Below are 23,835 nucleotides of genomic sequence, written 5' to 3'. Positions count from 1 at the left end.
CCTTTGGCGCGTGAGGATCAGTACACACCTTCCAGCCAATAAAACGCCGAGTAGGCGAAACAAAAGCGCGAGCCGTGTCCGAATATCCGACCAGTAGTGCTTGGATAAGTTTTCAGCACCACAGACCAGAGAACAGTAACAGTCACAGGCGCGCGACAGTCCTAGAGCCATGGAGCCGTCCACTGCCCCTGGTGCTGAACCGGCTGATTTCGACATGTACTCGGTGATTCCGTTCAATGTCACCTACCCGGACGACGAGATGGGGTTCGTGCCCAACGGGGAAAACTACACCCAGCAGCTCCCGGTTCAGAGCGCCTCCAATATTATAGTAGCCATCTCCATCACCGCGCTCTACTCGGTTATCTGCGTGGTGGGATTGCTCGGGAATGTCCTTGTGATGTACGGGGTGGTGAGGTAAGGCTTTTCTACTGGAACCACCGGTGGCATATTCTATTTAGTTTACTATCATTGGTGGAAACTTGCTTTTGAGATTATATGCCTATTATTGTCTGTAAGAAAGCATGTGAATACATATATTTGTGGGGATATGCGTGACTGAAAATGTACTTTTCTCAAGAAGGTTTTAGGCTATAGGGGAATCGTGTATTTCGTATAGAAATCATAATTTMTTTTATAGACCAATATCTCATGTGTGCCTCTCTTCGTGTTAGCTAAGCAAACCGTATATTTGTCAAAAGCAAGCACAGGACGCAAATCAATTATAAAATGAATGATTTCCTGTGATTTGAAGTTGATACACTCTATAATACATATATTTTTTTGTTGCTTTTGTTCAACAAGGATACATTTTTGCTGGCGAAACAGTAAATCAATGTTTACTCGCGCGTGAGGACCAAAGAAAAGAGAGAGTCTGGTGGAGAGAGTGTGTGTGTGTGTGTGTGTGCGTCGCGCGCGTGTGTGCCTACTAGACAGCACTCAAAAGAGTACTCAAATTGGGCTATCTTTAAAAATATATATATATTATCAAATGCTCCCATTTTACAGACATGAATTAAAATCAACAGGATTAAATTATTAGCTATTCCCAATCTGCACCCTCCCCTAATTGGAATAGTACTGATGTCAGTGATGGGTTTATTGTTTATGATGACATTACCATGCTGAGTGTATTGTTAAGGATAATAATTTTGCCCACATCACAAAAATGCTCTAACAACCTCCCTCTGACATGTTCAAAGACATGGCAGGCCATGGCCAAACTTGGAGGACTGAACCCACACAGTGTGTACTAAACTGAACCCTAGCAGTGTACTAAACTGAGCCCTTGACAGTACTAAACTGTCGGGCATTATAAGACAGTAAGCATCCAGTCTAGTAAACTGGATGTCCAGTCTAGTGCACTTACTTCTGTTATTGCCCACTGCTGTCAGACGACATGAAACCGTATCCAGTCTAGTAGCTCTGAATCCACTAATAGCTTTATTGCCCACTGCAGTCAGACATTATAAAACCGTATCCAGTCTAGTAGCTCTGAATCCAATAATAGCTTTAGGGTCTGAATTATAATTCAATTCACACAATGAATTATAATTTAATTTGAATTGGCCTCACCCCACAGGAAGCAGAATTTGAATTTCATTTAAGGAAGAAGAATTGAATGAAAACCAATTGAAATCAATTAAATTTAGAAGTGAAACATGAAAGTCTCATTCATTTCACAAATATTTTATCAATGCCACTTATTAATGCAAAGAATATACACACCATTTCAAATATTAATTTGATTATAACTCAGATGTGAAGCAGTATTTCGCTTTGGCATGTCTCCATAAGGAAGTGTTTGATCTAATGCATTCTGGGATTTTTATATTTCTGATATTTAGAACATTAAGGGAATTATGGATTATTATTATAGACAACCCACAACATGGTCTTAGAATATTTCCAGACCACTATAATTATTTTTAATGGTTTCAAGAGAATTAAATTAAAACATTCTGCTATTGTAACCAAAATTATGGGGATGTGTAGAATAAATAATAACATTTATTTTAATTCGATTCCACTTCCTTTCATTCAAATTTTGCTTCCTGTGGGGTATGTCCAATTGAAATACAATTCAAATTCATGAATTGAACAGAATTAAAGAGCAATTTGCGTCTCAATAATTGACCCCAATCCTGTTATATACAGTGCCTTCGGAAATAATTCAGACCCCTTGACTTTTTCCACATTTTGTTACATTACAGCCTTATTCTAAAATGTATTAAGTTGTTTTTTCCCTGTCATCAATCTACACACAATACCCCATAATAACAAAGCAAAAACAGGTTTAGACATTTTTGCTGATTTATAAAAAATATACTGAAACATAAGTATTCAGACGATTTACTCAGTAATTTCTTGAAACATACTTTCTTGAAAAAGTTGCTGAACAGCTATTTTCTGCTACTTCAGAGATGTTGGATCGTGTTCAAGTCCGGGTTCTGGCTGAGCCACTCAAGGTCATTCCGTTCATCTTTGCCTCGATTCTGACTAGTCTCCCAGTCCCTTCCGCTGAAAAACCTTCCCACAGAATGATGCTGCCACCACCATGCTTCATTGTAGGGATGGTGCCAGGTTTCCTCCAGACGTAACGCTTGGCATTCAGGCCAAAGAGTTCAATCTTGGTTTCATATGACCAGAAAATCTTGTTTTTCATGGTCTGAGAATCTTTAGGTGCCTTTTGACAAAGTCCAAGTGGGCTGTCATGTGCCTTTTACTGAGGAGTGGCTTCCGTATGGCCACTCTACCATAAAGGCCTGCTTGTTGAAGTGCTGCAGAGATGGTTGTCCTTCTGGAAGGTTCTCCCATCTCCACAGAGGAACTCTGGAGTGCTGTCAGAGTGACCATCGGGTTCTTGGTCACCTACCTGAGCAAGGCCTTTATCCGCCGATTGCTCAGTTTAGCCAAGCGGCCAGCTTTGGTGTTTCCAAACTTCTTCCATTTAACAATGATGGAGACCACTGTGTTCTTGGAGACATTCAATGCTGAAAAAAATATGGTACCCTTCCCCAGATCTGTGCCTCGACACAATCCTGTCTCGGAGCTCTACGTACAATTCCTTCAACCTCATGGCTTGGTTTTTGCTCTGACATATATAGACAGGTGTGTGCCTTTCCAAATCATGTCCAATCAATTGAATTTACCACAGGTGGACTCCAATCAAGTTGTAGAAACATCTCAAGGATGATCAATGGAAACAGGATGCACCTGAGCTCAATTTCGAATCTCATAGCAAAGGGTCTGAATATTTATATAAAATAGTAAAAATGAATTTTAAAAATATATATTTTTTGTTTTGTCATTATGGGGTATTGTGTGTAGATTGCCAAGGAATTGTATTTACTTAATCAAATTTAGAATAAGGCTGTGACTCTTGACAGTAAGAGCATGAGTATGAACTCAGAGTATGAAGAGTATGAACTCTCCTCTCTGGTTTTCAGGGAAAAGATACATATAGTGGCCTCTTCTGCTGTCTCCTGTCAGATAATGAAAGGGGTTGTCATGACAATGGACATTAGTTGGTTTTCCGAGAGCCATATATTTAAGAGAGTTCGTCCAGGTATTAGAACGGATGCCATGTTAGCTCCTTTATTCTCAAAATGTTGGTGATGTACAATACGAGAGCGCCTCCGACAATTCCCTATCAAATGACTCGCTGTAAACAAGCAAAACAGAGCAGTGAATTTGACAGACATCTTTATTGATTAGCATTGGGGATAATGTGTATCCAAGTCGGTACTGTGTTATGGTCTCAACAAATTACATATCTGCTTTCACTTGACATCTTCATAGGTTTTGAAAACTATCAGAAATAAACAGCACAATGCGGAAGTGTCAATTATCACTTAGCAACAGCTGTGGAGGAGAAAGTGGTTCTCTCAGAACATTCAGACAGAAACCGTTTTGGACAAACTCTCAAATGTAGGACTCTGGTTTCTCCCTGTGGAGGTGCTTTAAAGGGGGTTTACTAGATGGTAGGCCTATACAGCTACGGACGGAAGTTACTTTTCGTAGCAGGTTAGGAGAATTTACGCAGCAGGTTAGGAGAATTAACGTAATAGGTTAGGAGAGTTAGATTATGGTTACGAAAAGGGTTAAGGTTAGGTTAGCTAAAATGCTCTCCTAACCTGCTGATACAGTATGATATGTGTTCTCTTAAGTGTAAACAGCAAAAAGAAACATGGAATCTGATCTTTTGACTTCAGATTTATTCCACCTCCATATGTGGATCTGAATTCTGATACAAACTGAATCCTCCATATGCGACCTCTGTCTGTACGCACAGATCAGAGTTTTTTGCTCTGAAGTGGGGTTTTCTTTGCACATGACCTGCCATTACCATGACTACTACCCCAAAATTTAAGGAGAGAGAGTGAAAAAAAAAGACAGTGTGAGAGAGAGAGAGAGAGAGAGAGAGAGAGAGGAGAGAGAGTGAGGCAGTGACAGAAACAGAGACAGACAGAGATAGAGTGGGTGTGTGAGAGGGAGAGAAACAGAGAGACAGGGAGAGAAACAGACAGATTTAGTATTTTAGTATTTTATTAGGATTCCCATTAGCTGTTGCTGAAGCAGCAGATCCTCTTCCTGGGGTCCACACAAAACATGAAACATGACATAATACAGAACATCAAAAGACAAGAACAGCTCAAGGACTGAATTACACACATTTATTGGAAGAGACAGGGAGATATGAAGTGTGGAGAAAGTGGTGGCGTTGAGTTGGGTTCGATGCTTTCTGATTCTCTGAAACTATGTGCTAGGCATAGAGTGATCAGCCTTACACAGGAAAGAAGCAGGAAAGAAAACATTGACTAGTGGAGTAAAATGAGTGTTTTAGCATCCACAGTCAGTCACTATTGTTCATTCACTGTGAATAGTGATGGGCATTGGATATTCATTTTGAAAACACAGCACAGTGAGTAATTAAGCTATTTAGGAGCCATCTACAGTATCTCCCCTCCCTCTGTTCTAGAGAGCTGTTGACTGTATCCATCTGCCATTCCAGGCAGGCTAAATCAAACACTCAATGTATTTGAAAGAAAATGGATACTATTTGAACCCAGGTGTAGGCTGCTCCAGAGGGAGAGCTGCCTGGGTAGATATGAAGGCTATGTTTCAGTATCCACACTAGCATCACTTATAATACGTGCCCAATACATTGCTTCATTCTGAGTGGTATGCTAGTGTGGATATTGGAACAGAGCCGAAGAAGACTCTTCTGTGATTACTGACTGAGGGGACTGAGGGGAGAGCTGGGGCTGACACCACCAATATTGTGGTTCATCCTTCTGTAACACAGCCCAGGTCAGAAGCATTCGCTCTGCTAGACAGCCACACACACACACACGCACGCACGCACGCACACACACACACACACACACACACAGAGAATCAGTAATAGTGTGGAGATGATTGTACCCAATGTACTGTGCTATGACCTACATTTAAATGGCTAATGTTATGAATTAGAGTGTGCAGTTGATAAAAGGACTTCTTTGAGTGGTGTAGCTGATGTACTAGGTGGTGTACTTGGTGTATACATACATAGGGCATAAGCAGAGCTGTCTTAGGAGGAAAACTCCCAAACAGGGGAGAATCATCCAATGAGCTTGAATAAGATGAACTCTGGTATACACCATAAGCTGACATCGTATAACTCTGATTAGGTCGAAATCCTTTCTTTGGGGAAATACATCAGGGTTTACCCAAACAAACAAAGAGCAGCAATTCCTGCCTGAAATATTGTACCCAGTGGAGTGGAAGCTTTAGTTGGGTGTTTTTTAGGATGGGTGTGAGTCAACACCGGCTCCCGTGTCTCGCTGCATGTCTACTCTCTTACTCAGCAGTGTGTGTGTGAAGTGTGTGTGTGTGCGTGTGCGTGCGTGTGTGTGTGTGTGTGAGAGAGAGCTCTGGAAGGAGTAGTGTGTGTGTTTGGACAGGGAAGTGGTGGGAAGCGAAGAGGGGTAGAGGGCACTTCCGCGGAGTATGGAGGAAACAGTGGGGCAGAAATTATGACAGATCAGAGCTGCAAATATACATTTTTACATCTTTCCCATATTCAAGTCATTTTAAACATAATCAAAGTTATTAGCCTTATGAACATAGAAACTTGGTTGCTGTTTCTGTGCCACAACTGTTAAAAAATGTATACATCATTACTGGTAATCAGAATGTGTTCTTAAGTGTGAGTTTGGTGTGAAGTGTGATTTTATGATTGCTTACTAAAATGCTGTTGTTTAAAGACCCTAAAAAGCTATTGTTTACCTTTCCTATTTCTAAATACATCATGTCTAGTTGGGCACCACTCAGATTATATTTTGGCCCACCAAGCCCGAAAGTCTGAGCACTGCTGGTCTAAATGGTCTAAACAAATGGTCTAAACAGTCAACTTATTGAATGAAGGACCCTCATAAAAGAGTGAGTACTCTTTTGACTATCTCCAAGGATTGTGACAACCGAAGGTTTGAGTCTGCGTCTCCCATGCGCCACATGACTGTGTCAGCCCTCTGAGCTAAAGCCTAGGTAATAACTCATAGAGCAAACACAACTTTTCAGGTCTGAGGCAAAGTTAGCTATCAAGCAAGCATGGTTTACCAAACCACCTCCGTTACAGCAGCAAGACACAAAGTATGTGGACACCTGCTCGTCGAACAACTCATTCCAAAATCATGGGCATTAATATGGAGTTGGTCCCCCTTTTGCTGCTATAACAGCCTCCACTCTTCTGTGAAGGTATCCCACTAGAAGTTGGAACATTGCTGCGAGGACTTGCTTCCATTCAGCAACAAGAGCATTAGTGAGGTCAGGCACTGATGTTGGGTGATTAGGCCTGGCTCGCAGTCGGCGTTCTAATTAATCCCAAATGTGTTCAATGGGGTTGAGATCAGGGCTCTGTGCAGGCCAGTCTAGTTCTTCCACACTGATCTCTACAAACCATATCTGTATGGACTTCACTTTATACACGGTGGCATTGTCATGCTGAAACAGGAAAGGGCCTTCCCTAAACTGTTGCCACAAGGTTTGAAGCACATAATCATCTATAATGTTAAAGTTTATGTTAATGTTTAAGCGTTAAGATTTTCGTTTACTGTAACTAAGAGGCTTGGCCCGAACCATGAAAAACAGCCCCAGACCATTATTCCTCCTCCAAGCATGATTCATCAATCCGGAAAACGCGTTTCCACTGCTCCAGAGTCCAATGGTGGCAAGCTTTACACCACTCCAGCCGACGCTTGGCATTGCACATGGTGATCTTAGGTTCCCGATGAACAGTTTTTGTGCTGATGTTGGTTCCAGAGGCAGTTTGGAACTCAGTAGTGAGTGTTGGAACCGAGAACAGACCATTTTTACACACTACGCGCTTCAGCACCCGGTGGTCCCGTTCTGAGGACTGGTATATCCTACCACTTTGCGGCTGAGCCGTTGTTGCTCCTAGACGTATCTAGTTCACAATAACAGCACTAACAGTTGACCAGGGAAGCTCTAGCAGGGCAGAAATTTGATGAACTGACTTGTTGAATGTCACTGAGTTCTTCATTAAGGCCATTCTACTGCCAATGTTCGTCTATGGTGATTGCATGGCTGTGTGCTCGATTTTTATACACCTGTCAGCAACGGGTGTGGCTGAAATAGCCGAATCCACTAATTAGAAAGCGTGTCGACATACTTTTGTATATATAGTTGATCTTTTCATGGTGTCCTGCCTTTGGCTGAAATGGACACACATCGGACTGGAGCCCAGTGAACATGGTTAATACTGGACCGAGTGATTAACTTGTGGTGACAGACATTGATCAATGGCTCTGGGTGTACGTACCCAATATACAAATGTTGCCTGTGGTCTGATGAAGCTGTGATCAATAAGACAATAATCAATATTCACCAGCGTCAGGAGAAGGAAGTATTCAATGTCCATCCTGTTTGTCCTGGAACCAAGGCCACTGACTGACGTTTTTAAAATGACCCTCTGTTCCCTGCTGCTGTGAATTTAACAAACGCACACACATGCACGAATGTGCATGCACACACACAAATACACATACAGACACGACCCTCTGTAGCTTGCAGCAGTGATTCTAACAAGGATCTGCCTCCTCCATATGTTGATTAACCTCTAGGGCAGTAGTTTTCACCCCGTGGTCCGTGGTACTTTTTTTTGTGCAATTTATTTTCCTTCAAAAATAAAAACAGTTGGGGGTATTAATTATATTATAAGAAATGTTAATTTCTAATTGTTCATAATAATAATAATAGGCCTTTTAACTGATTCATTCACAGATAAAACGGACTCCAAATTTGTCCGGCAAGATATTTAATGTTAAAACATTTAGTGACTCCACAAATAATGGTCCTCAAGAGGTTTTGACGGTGATTTGGTGGTCCACCGAATGGAAATGGTTGTGAACCACTGCTCTAGGCACACGAGATGACAGGGCAGGACATCAATGACAGCTCCACAGCTACCATCCCCAACAAGACTGACATCTGTGATACTATCACAGTTACACTTCATGTTTCTCATTTTGAACAGCATGATTTAACATGACATTGGAAGAAAATATCCCATTGTTTTCAAGATTTTCAGGCTTCCAACAAGGAGAATGGACCACCCCTATGAATTTGTGGCATTAGCTAACTACTACAGGTCCAGAACCAGTTAAACGGATGGCATGAACAGAGTGGGCACCGTGGAAAAATATCAAAAACTCATCTTCTCCATCCTTTTCTATGATTTATGCATGCACAGCTGTCATCCTCAAAGGGAAATGGAACATAGCATGTGGTGAAACCTGCCTTGGTGCTGTAACCTGATGAGAAGATGCTTCAGGTTGTCAGCTACACCCCCTTTAAAGATAGCAGGGAGGGACCGCCTATCTTAGCCAGTTCCTTGAAACGACTGTACCGTACAGTGCTGTACAAAACACCGTATCCTTTCATCAACTTGCCAGTATCTGGCCACTTGTGTGTTCTCAGCTCCTGTATGTTGTGCCCCGACCACGCCAGCTCAGATCAGGGCTAGCGATAATGATTCTACATACGCAGAGAGCAAACCCATCCAAGGGGTATAACGACTGCCTGTGATTCACCGTCATTTTATAAATACGAAAAATATAAGAATGAACATGTAATATCTAATTCTCTCCTGCTGACAGTGGCGCTAGGGAGCACAGACAGATTCATAGATGAAGTTATGCTGAATCAAAGGGTTCTAACAGACAGAGAAAGAAATCTCCCATCAAGAACAATCTTCTTCCCTAGCGGTAAAAGAGTCTGTAACCTGCTGTAGTCTGACTCAGAACAGTTCTGAGCACCAGAAACTTCAGACAATATATTTACTCTGTCTCTGGCACCCCAGTACATGACTCAGAGCAATATTTCCTAAAACATATCTTCCTTGCCCCAGTGAGATATAGTTGTGATACACTATGAGCAGGTTCACAGCAATGGAATAGTGATGTGTTTGTACAACAGAGACCCATTTAGAAACTACAGTGCTACTGACCACAGATGGGATGCATTATAGATGTAGGATCTTCATTTCAGCCAGTTTGAGCCAGGAAAATAATCCTGCAGCAACAGGAAATGTGAATGGTTGTGTGAATTATAATTAATGGACATTTATGTAGGGGTTTATACGTTTTTCCGCAAGGGAAAATCAAGTCTGAAATTTCTAAGTGGAAATGACAAACTTCAGAAGCCTTTTTACACCTCAAATAAACAACACGTTTTAAATGTCCTGCATTGTAGGAAAGTTATCCTGTAACAGGGTGATCAAATTAAGATCCTACATCTGTATACAGTACTGATATTATTACATTTGACAATACAATTGAATGTATAACTTTACAGCATAGGAATGGAGCTACAAAGCTGGAAAAGCATATTGTATAAGTCAGGTACAGGATGCTGTTCGTTGGAGTGATTCTGGACAGATTTTTTTGCGTTCATCAATCCCTCCACCTAGCCTGTCTCTACTTTTAACAGTGGGATTGTGTAATTGCCAGGGCTGCGTTTATGGTGTAGAGAGTGACTGATACCCTGGAGAGGCAGAGCCAGTAGATCAATGACCATCTTACTGACTGACACCAAGACCCAATACAGACAGAGATGGCGAGAGAGGGAGATAACCAACAATGAATCTAGTTAACCTTTTGTTTGAATAGAGACAGGTGCAATTAAAACAGAAATACATTGAATAGACAAGATTTAGATCCACTGACCTGACCTTGTTTTAATTTAAAGCGTTTGTCCCTGAGTAGGCCAATATTACAATGCCTGTCACTGCTCTTCACACACACACACACACACACACTCTTCACACACACACACACACACACACAATAAAATTTGATTTGATTTGACACACACACGCACGTACACGCACACACACGCAGTTTTGTTCAAAGTCTGTTCAATGTCGGCCAGTTGACTTGACCTGACAGGGATCACAACACATCTGTCAGATGAACAATTATGAAGGTCGCTTTCATGGACTATTTCAGTCGGAACAGTCTAACCCTCCTGTGGGAGCCGTTGAAGCAGAAGAGAAATCAGCAAATCACCAGCAGCTCTCAGTCCACATACTCGACAGTTCTGTCCCCTCTCACCCCTAACCCACCATCAGTCTCATAAGCAAATGGGAGTATAACGATTGTCCAGGAGTCCATTTTCCCACGCTGCTTGGTCCTTTGTTGGTGGGTGGTTCTGTAACAATTGTCATCTGGAGAAGGAGAGGAGGACCAAGGTGCAGCGTGGTAAGTGTTCATTATTTTAATAAACAACTGAACACTGAACAAAACAACAAAGACGACAAACGAACAGTCCTGTAAGGTGACGGAAAACACTAAACAGAAAATAACCACCCTCAAACAAAAGTGGGAAAACAGGCTACCTAAGTATGGCTCTCAATCAGAGACAACGATAGACAGCGGCCTCTGATTGAGAACCATAACAGGCCAAACACATAGAAATAGAAAACCTAGACCTACAACATAGAATACCCACCCACATCACACCCTGATCAAACTAAAAATAGAAACATACAAAGCAATCTACGGTCAGGGCGTGACATTAAGTCGCTTCAGATAAAAGTGTCTGCTAAATGGCATATATATATATTATATTACATTATAGCACACACATGCACGCACACAAACACAGACACAGACATACATACACATACACTCCACAGACCTAGATTATAGCCCCAGTCTCCAGAATGATTTGGCTTGTAGTGTTTATGCACTAAGAGCTGTAAGTTAATAAATGTTATCGACCATATCTTAAAGAGGGAGAAAAGGAATGGGAAATCAATAGGCTACAATGTATTTATCACTGAGCAACAGGGATCAGGGTCATTCCACCTCAAAAAGTACAAGAAGGAGGATTTTGACACCCACCATGTCAGATTGTTCTGAAATCATTTCTGTTGTTAGAAACAGACAAGATAAGCATTCCTGCAACATTCCTAATTTCTTACTCAGTCACCAGCTTCATCAAAAAGTGCATCGACGACGTCGTCCCCACAGTGACCGTACGTACATATCCAAACCAGAAGCCATGGATTACAGGCCATGTCTGCACCAAGCTAAAGGAAAGGGCTTCCGCTTCCAAGTGGCGGGACACTAATCCGGACACTTATAAGAAATCCCGCTATGCCCTCAGACGAACAAGCAAAGCGGCAATACAGGACTAAGATTGAATCCTACTACACCGGCTCTGACGCTCGTCTGATGTGGCAGGGCTTGTAAACTATTAAGGACAACAAAGGGAAACGCAGCGAGCTGCCCAGTGACACAAGTCTACCAGACGAGCTACATGCCTTTTATGCTCACTTCGAGGCAAGCAACACTGAAGCATGCATGACAGCACCAGCTGTTCCGGATGACTGTATCATCACGCTCTCCGTAGCCGATATGAGCAAGACCTTTAAACATTCAACAGTCACAAGGCCACGTGGCCAGATGGACTACCAGGACATATTGAATATTATATGAATTTGGGTGTAACGGCTTGCTGAAATGACATGGAACGACCCAACAGGGAGTTAGGATTTGGAGCTTACAGTCACTGTCAAAGACTGACCAACGCCCAAAGCTGATTTCCATTTTCCAGGAAATGTTGTTTACTTCATTCAGAGTGTTGTTTGGTTTGATTTTGTTGTCCTTTTGGCTTTTGAACATCAATAGCTTTTATGGTGAACACACACATCTGGACCATTAACTAAATGGACTGTACAAAATATTCACTTAATGTATCCACAAAGCCATGCCGCACAGTGCAAAAATCTATTGACAAGTACCGTTCTCACTTAGGCACACCAATTTCAACACAACATATTCTGTAACTCTTACAGCATTTTACATACAGACCAATGGGCTATGACTAATAGAATACTGTTTTGAAGGCAAAGTAGGATAAGATATAATATATCTCTATGAACACATTTATATTGTGCCTTCAGAGAGATTCTGAGAGAGATATTGACCCCATTAGGCCAATATCTCTAACTACTCTAGTGGCTCAGCCAACATGGTCCCCACTGGGAAAAAACTGGTTGAATCAACATTGTTGCCACGTCATTTAAATCCCACAAATCTACGCGATGACGTTGAATCAATGTTTTGGGGCAGCAGGTCACCTAGGGGTGAAAGATAGCCTAGTGGTTAGAGCATTGGACTAGTAACCAAAAGGTTGCTGGATTGAATCCCTGAGCTGACAAGGTAAACATATGTTGTTCTGCCCTGTACAAAGCAGTGAACCCACTGCTCCTAGGCTGTCATTGTAAATAAGAATTTGTTCTTAACTGACTTGACTAGTTAAACAAATGTGGAAAACTAATTGGATTTGCAAAAAGACATCAATGTAATGGATTTTTTTTCATGATAAATTCATGTTATTTGACAACTCAACCAAATTTAAATTTTAAAAAAACTGGACGTTGAACTGATGTCTGTGCCCAGTGGGTCTCGGGTTTAATTACAAAAAGGTAAAGAAAATGTTCTTTGCAGGAGTTTTTTAGAGGAATAGAACATATCTGAACGCATTAAAATAATCCTAAGCGTTCCTCTAAGTGCTTGATCAGACACTAACAAGCCTGAAGTATATCAATTATCTTTAATCAGAAAGAAATAGAACCACGTATGAAGAGAATTAGAATAGCTTGTTTTGCTGTTCCACGCATGTTCAAGAGATCAATTAAGTGATAATGCCCGAGAAGCAGTGTTTGGAGGATATTGGTATGGGTGTTGTTAGGCCCCAAACACCGGCTTTGAAGGCATTATCACTTTTATACAACGGGTTACCAACATATTCAAATAATGATGACATATTTTCATTAAATGTTATTTTGATTATTTTACTCATACCATTTCAACCTTCCACAAGATTTAGTCCCGAAACAAATCTAGGGTTACTACCCAAGCCAGCTGTTCTATTGGTTTGGTTGCCAGAGACGCGACGCGGACATTCAGTCTTTTTGTTCTGTTTCTATGGACGCAACCAAGTCGTTCATTCTAAATGGTCAATTGCATACTGGCTGGCAATGTTCTTATCCCTTGCTAACTTACAGTCACGTCAAACAGTGCAGACAGAAAAACAACAGTAGCAGCATTTGCTTAAGCTGTTTTCTTGTGACATTTATTTGGATACATCCATAACAATGAGCTAATGAGGCACGACTTTACCTGGCATAGAAAATGTGCTCTGTTGTTAGGACACTGTTGTTCAGAGTAGAAAGCCAATACATTTTTTAACCTTTATTTAACTAGGCAAGTCAGTTGAGAACAAATACTTATTTTCAATGACGGCCTACCGGGGAACTGTGGGTTACCTGCCTTGTTCAGGGGCAGAACGACAGATTTCTACCTTGTCTGCTCAGGGATTCAATCTTGCAACCATTCGGTTACTAGTCCAACGCTCTAACCACTAGGCTACGCTGTCGCCCCAACAACACAGCTAACACAATCACTTCAAACTGAAGCTGGAAAGACTGCAAACTAGCTGCACTTCGTTAKGCTTTACTTTTTGTCAACTGACATTTCTTTGTATATATCCATAAAAATGATGTCAATGAAACGCTGCCTTTCTCTTTCTCTCTCTCTTGTCCCAACTCCCGACCCCGACACGTTCATTACTATGGGACAGTTGGAGATCGAATTTGAAAATTGAAACAATGTTGCAAATGTCGGAGGGAAAGACAGCAAGTTTTATACAAATCTCCATTGTTGAAAACTAAATATTAGTCTAAAAGAAATGTGAGATAATGCCGTGATACTTTTTATAGTGGAGATCAAGTTTATAACTTCCCTGCCTGGGCTGATGAGACAGTGGATTACGCAGTCAAATGGAACAGAGTAAATAGGCATTTTAACATCATATATTTAGCTGGTTGGAACTTGTGGAATAGACACCGTTTGGAATGTGCTTTTAACCAATTAGCATTCAGGATTAGACCCACCCGTTGTATAATTATCTTTAATCACATGTTCAGAGAGTAATAGAACCATGTGCAATGAGAATTGGAATGACATGTTCCAAATGTTTCTCTGCTCAACATGTACATCAAGAGGCAATTAGTTCTAGCATCTGGGAAGTTAATGTAAACACAGGGACAAAATTCTGATCTACAGAATATACAGTTGAAGTCGGAAATTTACATACACCTTAGCCAAATACATTTAAACTCAGTTTTTCACAATTCCTGACATTTAATCCAAGTAAAAATTCTGTGTCTTAGGTCAGTTAGGATCACCACTTTATTTTAAGAATGTGAAATGTCAGAATAATAGTAGAGAGAATGATTTACTTCAGCTTTTATTTCTTTCATCACATTCCCAGTGGGTCAGAAGTTTACATACACTTAATTAGTATTTGGTAGCATTGCCTTTAAATTGTTTAACTTGGGTCAAACGTTTCGGGTAGCCTTCTACAAGCTTCCCATAATAAGTTGGGTGAATTTTGGCCCATTCCTCCTGACAGAGCTCGTATAACTGAGTCAGGTGTGTAGGCCTCCTTGCGCGCACAAGCTTTTTCAGTTCTGCCCACAAATTTTCTATAGGATTGAGGTCAGGGCGTTGTGATGGCCACTCCAATACCTTGACTTTGTTGTCCTTAAGCCATTTTGCCACAAATTTGGAAGTATGCTTGGGGTCATTGTCCATTTGGAAGACCCATTTGCTACCAAGCTTTAACTTCCTGATTGATGTCTTGAGATGTTGCTTCAATATATCCACATCATTTTCGCTCCTTCATGATGCAATCTATTTTGTGAAGTGCACCAGTCCCTCCTGCAGCAAAGCAACCCCACAACATGATGCTGACACCCCAGTGCTTCACGGTTGGGATGGTGTTCTTCTGCTTGCAAGCCTCCCCCTTTTATCTCCAAACATAACAATGGTCATTATGGCCAAACAGTTCTATTTTTGTTTCATCAGACCAGAGGACATTTCTCCAAAAAGTACGATCTTTGCCCCCAAGTGCAGTTGCAAACCGTAGTCTGGCTTTTTTATGGTGGTTTTGGAGCAGTGGCTTCTTCCTTGCTGAGCGGCCTTTCAGGTTATGTTGATATAGGACTCGTTTTTCTGTGCATATAGATACTTTTGTACCTGTTTCCTCCAGCATCTCCACAAGGTCCTTTGCTGTTGTTCTGGGATTGATTTGCACTTTTCGTACCAAAGTACGTTCATCTCTAGGAGACAGAACGCGTCTCCTTCCTGAGTGGTTTGGCGGCTGCGTGGTCCCATGTTTATACTTGTGTACTATTGTTTGTACAGATGAACGTGGTACCTTCAGGCTTTTGGAAATTGCTCCCAATGATGAACCAGACTTGTGGAGGACTACAATTTTTTTCTGAGGTCTTGGCTGATTTCTTTTGATTTTCCCATGATGTCAAGCAGAGGCACTGAGTTTGAAGGTAGGCCTTGAAATACATCCACAGGTACATCTCCAATTGACTCAAATTATGTCAATTAGCCTTTCAGAAGATTCTAAAGCCATGACATCATTTTCTGGAATTTTCCAAGCTGTTTAAAGGCACAGTCAACTTGATGCATGTAAACTTCTGACCCACAGGAATTGTGATACAGTGAATTATAAGTGAAATAATCTGTCTGTAAACAATTGTTGGAAAAATGTATTGTGTCATGCACAAAGTAGATGTCCTAACCGACTTGCCAAAACTATATTTTGTTTTCAAGAAATTTGTGGAGTGGTTGATAAACGAGTTTTAATGACTCCAACCTAAGTGTATGTTAACTTCCGACTTCAACTGTAGCTCTATCAACCCAAAGTGTATAACAGAAAATTCTACCATCCGCACCAACCGCTGTCATTAATGACTGCAAAATCATTTTAACTTAATTATCTTTCACCAAGGTTGAGATAAATTCAAAAGTAAATTTGGTAGGTGAATTGAAATTCAACTAATTCATGTCAAAATCCTCAAAGAAAACAACATACGGTTTGATAGCAACATCTATTTAACAAATGTCTCTGTCCACAGATACACCAAGATGAAGACATCCACCAACATCTACATCTTTAACCTGGCTCTAGCGGATGCCCTAGCCACCAGCACACTGCCCTTCCAGAGCGCCAAGTACCTGATGGGGACCTGGGCCTTCGGAGAGGTCCTCTGTAAGGTGGTCATCGCCATCGACTACTACAACATGTTCACAAGCATCTTTACCCTGACCATGATGTCTGTGGACCGCTACATTGCTGTGTGCCACCCAGGTAAAGGGAGAGAAGCATTCCACATGGCACCCTATTCACTTTATAGTGCACTAGTTTTAACCAGAGCGTATCCTCTCGCAAATATAAATGAAAGGGTGTTTAGAGCCAATAACACTCATAAGTTGCAATTGAAACGTAATTTTCTGTGTGTCACCCAGTGAGAGCCCTGGAGTTCAGGACGCCCGCCAAGGGTAAGATCATCAACGTTCTGATCTGGGTTCTGTCCTCTGCCATCGGAGTGCCCATCATGGTCATGGCGGTGACCAAAACAACAGACAGTGGTGAGAAAATAACTTTAAACTAGCTAGCACGTTTTTGACACTTCTTTCAACGGTTTTCTTGTATATTATCCCATTAAATAAGAGAATAAGTCACTATTCCTGCAAATTTACAGTACAGTTTATTACATCTTTGGTCAAATATCAATTATCTCTATAACATAAACTTCCTACAGTCTCCTCTCTCGAGCTGTCTCACCCCCCCCCCCCCTCTCTTTAAACATGTCTGACTCCTTTCCTTCTCTCCTCCCCCTCTCTTCTCTCCTCCCCCCTCTCTTCTCTCCTCCCCCCTCTCTTCTCTCCTCCACCCGTCTCTTCTCTCCTCCCCCCTCTCTACTCCTAGGTCAGACTATGTGTACACTGAAGTTCCCCGACCCTGACTGGTACTGGGACACAGTCACTAAGATCTGCGTTTTCATCTTTGCCTTCATCATCCCTGTCATGGTCATCACCATCTGCTATGGTCTGATGATACTGCGTTTGCGCAGCGTCCGCCTGCTCTCCGGCTCTAAGGAGAAGGACCGCAACATGCGCCGCATCACCCGCATGGTCCTCGTGATTGTCGCGGCCTTCATTATCTGCTGGACGCCCATCCACATCTTCATCATCATCAAGACTCTGATGGAGATTGACTCTGGGTTAGTCGTTATGTTTCGTGTACTTTAATTTTCTTGTACATTTTTTTAGGTCAAATTCCTTTGGGTATGTTGAAAAAGGGCATCAAATAAAATTATACATAACTTATTATGATTCATTATTAACAGGAACGCCTACGTGAAAGCCAGCTGGCACCTCTGCATTGCGCTGGGCTACATGAACAGTAGTCTCAACCCTGTTCTCTACGCTTTCCTGGACGAGAACTTCAAGAGGTGCTTCCGGGACTTCTGCCTGCCCTGCCGGACCCGCGTGGAACGCAACACCCTCAACAGGGGTCGGAACGCCAACCGGGAACCCGTGTCCATCTGCGCTCCGACTGAAGCTGGGACGGAAAAGAAGCCCGTATGACTAGGCATGGACCAGATCCCTCGTGGTTCTCGATCCAGGAGGGTCCAGCAAGACCTGCAGTCTGAGATCACCCAGATCTCCACAACAGAGTTCTGACAGGACAAACAATGATTTAGTCAGCCTCACACAGAGGTGTCAGTAAAGGAGGTTCCAAAACACACCATAGTTTTTTTAGACCTCATTGACATTCCTACCAGTGAGATTTAGGAACTTTCTTTATTGTAGCTCAGAAGTAGAGAGATTAAATTCTTCATCATAAATCCTTTTCTATAAAACTCAACACACATCTCTGTGAAGGTTCTATCTAGAGACAATCTGCGAAGGTGCCAGGCCCTTTTGAGTAGTGAATTTCTGGTTTATGACAAATGGATGTCTGGCTGCAGAGTGAATACACAGGATGTTGTCAAGGACAGTGGTCCAAAGTATACAGCATCGTTTTGTCAACAAGTCATCCTTGTTTGTGACTGATGACAAGCTGCACAAATATAGGACTGGGGTTGTTTTTAAAACAAGGCAACAGGGTAAGGGAAACCAATGAATGAGTAGATATGTAGACATCTGAAATGGGGACGTTTGACCCAGGAGGGGGTGGAGAAAACACCCAACACTGTTCAGTGAAAATGACAGTTGTTACAGCTGACGGACTTGGCAAAGATTCCAAATGCTAAGCAGTGGTCTATTTTTATCTCATGTACCAGAGACTGCATCATCCATCTTGAAGTAGTGTGAATAGAAAAGACAGACTGTAGCATGGGTACAGTACACTGTGAGTGTGATGTCAATGCTTCTCCAGGCCACAGTAGCCTTGTGCTTTGACAAACTGAGAAAGTGCAGAAGCATGGATGTCCAACCTTTGTTAATCAGACCTTCTTTCTATTCTCTGGGAAGCAAGCACCTGTAAACTAACATCGATGATGAATTTTCAAAGACTGCTGACGCATATTCCATCACACTTGACTAAGATATAATGGAGAAAAAAGTCGTTTTCCACTTTCCATCTACAAAAGGCAAAACAAATACATTTCATGCGCCACAGAGGAAGAAGAAACTACAGATCCGTTTTGACAGGTTGGATGACGGATGAAAACATACTTTAGTGCAAAGCACTGGGGCACGAGACACTGAAACAAAATGGGAGAATGGGGCTGATAGCTACATGAATCTGCAAACAATGGAAATATACCACAGAGCTCTGTGCCTGCCTGTGCTCCACTGCTGTACCATAGCATTTCCTCACAGACACCTCGGCTCTCAGCTCCAAACCTACTAGACTTTCATAGATCGGAGCAGAGAGGTAGAAGGGACCACTGAGAGGAATAACTAAACAATCATAGACCACAGAGGGTGGAGGAGCAGACAGCCTAATCTAGATCTACACTCTGTGTGAATGCATTACTACTTTGATGAATGTAAAAATGAAACAACAACAGCAAAACAACTTTAAAACTGACAAGCCTGAAGAGTATGGCGGCTTGTGAGACCAAGACCACAAACCTCTTGAGAATCACTGAGCATGTACATAGCTGAACCAAGTGAGATTTGGAAAGGACTCACTATCTGTGTTACTGTGTAATTGGAGAAAAACATTGTGTCATCTGTCAAATTAAATCGATGGCAGATTAGAGAGACTTAACTATGGCATTAAGTCATGATAAGATTCCTAAGAAATATGATGACAGCGCTCAATTTTACCTTGAGGGCATCAACTAATTATAGTGATTAAGATTAAATTGCCCTTCATATTTCATAGGCTGTAGGCTATAATTTATGACTTTATTATAGGGTATAAATTCTCCCGGTAACCTTGCAAAACATCAATACTGATGAAAGATCAAGCCTGTAAATCGTTCCATAGATTGCAACCCACATGGCACCCTATTCCCTATATAGTGCACTACATTTGACCAAGTAGTGCACTATGTGTAGATATAGATATTCTCAGAACTCCTACATATTATTTACGTAGTTGGCTAACTTTTTCAGTGACAGGTGAAACTACCTGGCTTCCATTTGTGTATGTGATTCTGTATGCTGTTTTGATGATGCCTACCTCTCTATTTTCACAGTGATATTTGATCACATAGCTGTATGCTCTATTAGCTACTGTACTGCTTAACTGCTGAGGCTAGTCTTACATTAAAAAAGAAAAGAAGAGAGAAACAGATTAAGTCCCATTTATAAAATGAGATTATTTTCGTCCCGGTCTTATTTGCAGTATATGTCCTGGCAGTGAGTGAAAATGCTTCAGGACTAATAACACAGACTGCTGAATTATTTACAGCCGAATCCGTTTCTGGTTTATGTTCTCTTTGCTTTTGTCAGTATTCCTGACAGACACACTTTATATTATAATGTGGATCTAAAACTATGTATTTACATGGCTTCTACAAAGAGAGATAGTGTATTAAAATGTGGAACAGACTACACATCATTATGTATAACAGATATGATATTGATTACATGCATTAGCTTTGCAAACAAGCTCACATCGACAGGGTAGAGATATTTAAGTACTGTACTCCAGTGTAACAATGTTCACAACTTCTGTAAATGAATTGTACATCTAAATATGGTTTTAACACCCTTTAATACACAGTGGGACCATAATGGTAAAAGGTACAGTACAGTACATCAAACTGACAAATGCGTGCAAATGTCACAAAATAGAAAATGACCACTTAGCCACCCATTTTATTAGAGCAACAGTTGCTAATAGCCTACTATAACCGTTTGCCTCTGAGTGTCTGTTATAGAACGATGGATTTTATATTGGTCAAGGCTAACTCCCACATAGTATTTCTCAGAACCGCTGTCAATAGCTACAATACAATTGTAACTTTCCTTTCTCTTGTCATGTGAGTCACTCTTTGTGTTGAAAATCTAATTTCATTATTTCACAATCTATCATTCATGGTTTTTATACTTATAAACTGAGTGTACAAAACATTAAGGACACCTTCCTAATATTGAGTTGCACCCCCCCCCTTGTTGACCCCAAGGCCCGTGCTGGCCCGTGTTGACTCCAATGCTTCCCACAGTTGTGTCAAGTTGGCTTAATGTTCTTTGGGTGGTGGATCATTATTAATACACACAGGAAACTGTTGAGGATGGAAAACCCAGTAGCATTGCAGTTCTTGACACAAACCAGTGTGTCTGGCACTTACTACCATTCCCCATTCAAAGGCACTTAAATATTTTGTCTTGCACATTCACCATCTGAACGGCACATATACACCATGCATGTCTTAATTGTCTGAAGGCTAGAAAATCATTCTTTAACCTGTCTCCTCCATTCATCTACATTGATTGAATTGGATTTAACAAGTGATATCAATAAGGGATCATAGCTTTCAACTGGTGTCACCTGGTCAGTCTACAATATGTCATGGAAAGTGCAGGTGTCCTTAATGTTTTGTACACTCAGTGTATTTTGGTAAAACTTTATTTAAATAGTCAATGTGCAGATGTTCAACAAACTAGCTGTAGACTATCAGCAGGATATCAACAGTATTTTTTTAGCCTACAGATTCACTATTTAATCCAAATAAAGCTTTACCTCTGTTTTTTCTAGCACTGTTCTTCTGCCCTGCTTTGGATATTGCAGTTAGGGACTTTTGTCATTTTTATGAATTAATATACATGTATGTGTAACTCCTTTAAAAACGATTGAATACTGGAACATTTCTGTAAAATGTATACAAAAAGCTGTATGTTTGCTTATATTCAATGTATTGCCAGAGACTGTAAGGTATTTGTGCTAGTCACACTTGAACCCATCATGATTAACTTTGCAGTGCTCATGCAGTAATCCTTATAGTTTATAGTTTATAACTTACGCTAGATGAGTATCTATTGTAAAATGCATTGATGAATTAACAGCAAGCCAAGATGTTTTACAAGAAGCTTCTCAGATTGTTGATTAAAACAACAACACAAATCAATAAAATGAACACGGTAGCAAATTATGTTTCCCAATTTGTAAAATCATGGAATGATTTGTAGAACCAACACTGTCTCACCCATTCGCATTATGTTGTGGTGTTTTTGTGTCCCTCCATTTCGTATGATATGTTACGTCCTCCATTTTGTATGATATGTTACGTCTTCCATTTCATATGATATGTACGTCCTCCATTTCGTATGATATGTACGTCCTCCATTTTATATGATATGTTACGTCTTCCATTTTGTATGATATGTACGTCCTCCATTTTGTATGATATGTTACGTCTTCCATTTCGTATGATATATTACGTCCTCCATTTCGTATGATATGTACGTTTTCCATTTCGTATGATATGTTACATCCTCCAATTTGTATGATATGTTACAAATGGTCTGGTGGCGGAATATCGGTCATATAGTATCATACGTTTTAGCGGTCTTACATTATCATGTGTCTTGTTGCGTTAGCATTTGTGGCTAACGATAGCTGGGCTAGGGGTTAGGTGTGTTCTATGTCTAGTCGAGGAAATGTGGATGGATAGCTAAACTATTAGTTATTGTCTTCACAGTACATTAAAACATTAAAAAACAGACAACAGAAAAACAAAGACCAGTAGCACTTTACTTGGATAATCAAACGGTAGATGCTCTACAGACTATCTACCAGTGGAGGCTGCTGAGGGGAGGACGGATCATAATAATGGCTGAAATGGAGTGTATGGAATGGTGAAACCATGTGTTTTATACCATTTCATTCACTCCATTTCGGCCATTATTATGTAGCAGTGGCTCCCTTCAGCAGCCTCCACTGCTACCTACAGACTATCAGTAACATTTCAACCAATTATCTACTAATCTTAACCCTAGCTCTTGCTCTAACACTAACCTTAACCCTTGTCTTAACCTTTACCTTAATCCTTGTTCTAACCCTAACCCTAATCTTAGCAGTTGCTTATCAACAGATCGTTTGTTGGTAGTATGGAAATCAGGACTATCCAAATAAAGTGTGACCTTCCCTACAGAATCAATTGTGAACCAATAAGTCTATGAAATTATCTTAAAGGGGAAGTGTAGTCAAAAACATGATTTCCTGTTTTTCAAATGATATTTCCATACTATGAGGTCAAAATAACACTCTGAAATTAGGAAAATTCTGATAATGCCCTTTTAGTGTAACAGTTTTATTTGGGGAAAAAGCACCTGGAATTTCAGCCTGTTCAGATGGGATGAATTTTGTGACCCACAGCATGACATCACAATCTGATCTGATTATTCTGACCAATGACCAGTCATATTTTATTTGCATATGTATCCTCATACTTTGAAGGGGTAAGCGGGGTAGGCTCTCTAGAGTCTAGACCGCGTAATCAAATTCATTCCATGGAGGGCCGAGTGTCTGTAGGTTTTCACTCTACCCTTGATTTGATGGATGAATTAACCTCACAAGGAACTCCCCTCACCTGGTGGTCTAGGTCTTCCCTCCATGGAATGAGTTTGACACCCCTGGTCTAGACGATTCTATTCGCCAATCAGGGTTGTGTATGTAAATATATTTACATTTGTATCAAAATGCCCACACAACCAGACTGAACATTTTAATGACAAAAGGAGGCTCAGGGAAATAAATTATACTTTATTTTTTTAAATGTAAAAATGTTCATGAAATTAAAAGCCACGGTGATTTATTGGACAACACAGTGATGATTTTAAAAATAAATGAAAAAGACAGCATGGGGGCTTTAATGTAAGCAAGCTTAATGGAGGCTTTCTTCAACTTCAAAAACTAAAACAACATCTGAGAAATGATCTACTGGCATTTTCCATGTCACAGAAATCATTGCCCCTTTAAAATAACCCATCAATTCAT

The 23,835-nt window shown here is 40.9% G+C and overlaps 1 protein-coding gene across 1 annotated transcript; it reads left to right on the top strand.

Moving 5' to 3' along the window:
- The first annotated feature begins 66 nt into the window (after positions 1-66).
- On the top strand, positions 67-22,515 carry LOC111955098 (delta-type opioid receptor-like). Its single transcript, XM_023975181.2, has 5 exons — positions 67-414; positions 16,508-16,740; positions 16,899-17,021; positions 17,362-17,656; positions 17,783-22,515. The coding sequence occupies exons 1-5, from the start codon at positions 170-172 to the stop codon at positions 18,021-18,023; spliced, it is 1,137 nt and encodes a 378-aa protein (XP_023830949.1). The 5' UTR covers positions 67-169; the 3' UTR covers positions 18,024-22,515.
- The last annotated feature ends 1,320 nt before the right edge of the window (positions 22,516-23,835 follow it).

This window comes from Salvelinus sp. IW2-2015, linkage group LG30 (genome assembly GCF_002910315.2).
Source record: "Salvelinus sp. IW2-2015 linkage group LG30, ASM291031v2, whole genome shotgun sequence".
NCBI lineage: Eukaryota > Metazoa > Chordata > Actinopteri > Salmoniformes > Salmonidae > Salvelinus > Salvelinus sp. IW2-2015.
Note: the sequence above shows the minus strand (reverse complement) of the source record. Positions and strands in the feature narration are given on the sequence as shown.

Excerpts from the sequence above, each read along its gene's own strand:
- LOC111955098 (XM_023975181.2), top strand. The coding sequence starts at position 170 with ATGGAGCCGTCCACTGCCCCTGGTGCTGAACCGGCTGATTTCGACATG. Across the intron at positions 415-16,507 it reads GTGATGTACGGGGTGGTGAG|ATACACCAAGATGAAGACAT; the intron begins GTAAGGCTTTTC and ends CTCTGTCCACAG. Across the intron at positions 17,657-17,782 it reads CTGATGGAGATTGACTCTGG|GAACGCCTACGTGAAAGCCA; the intron begins GTTAGTCGTTAT and ends CATTATTAACAG.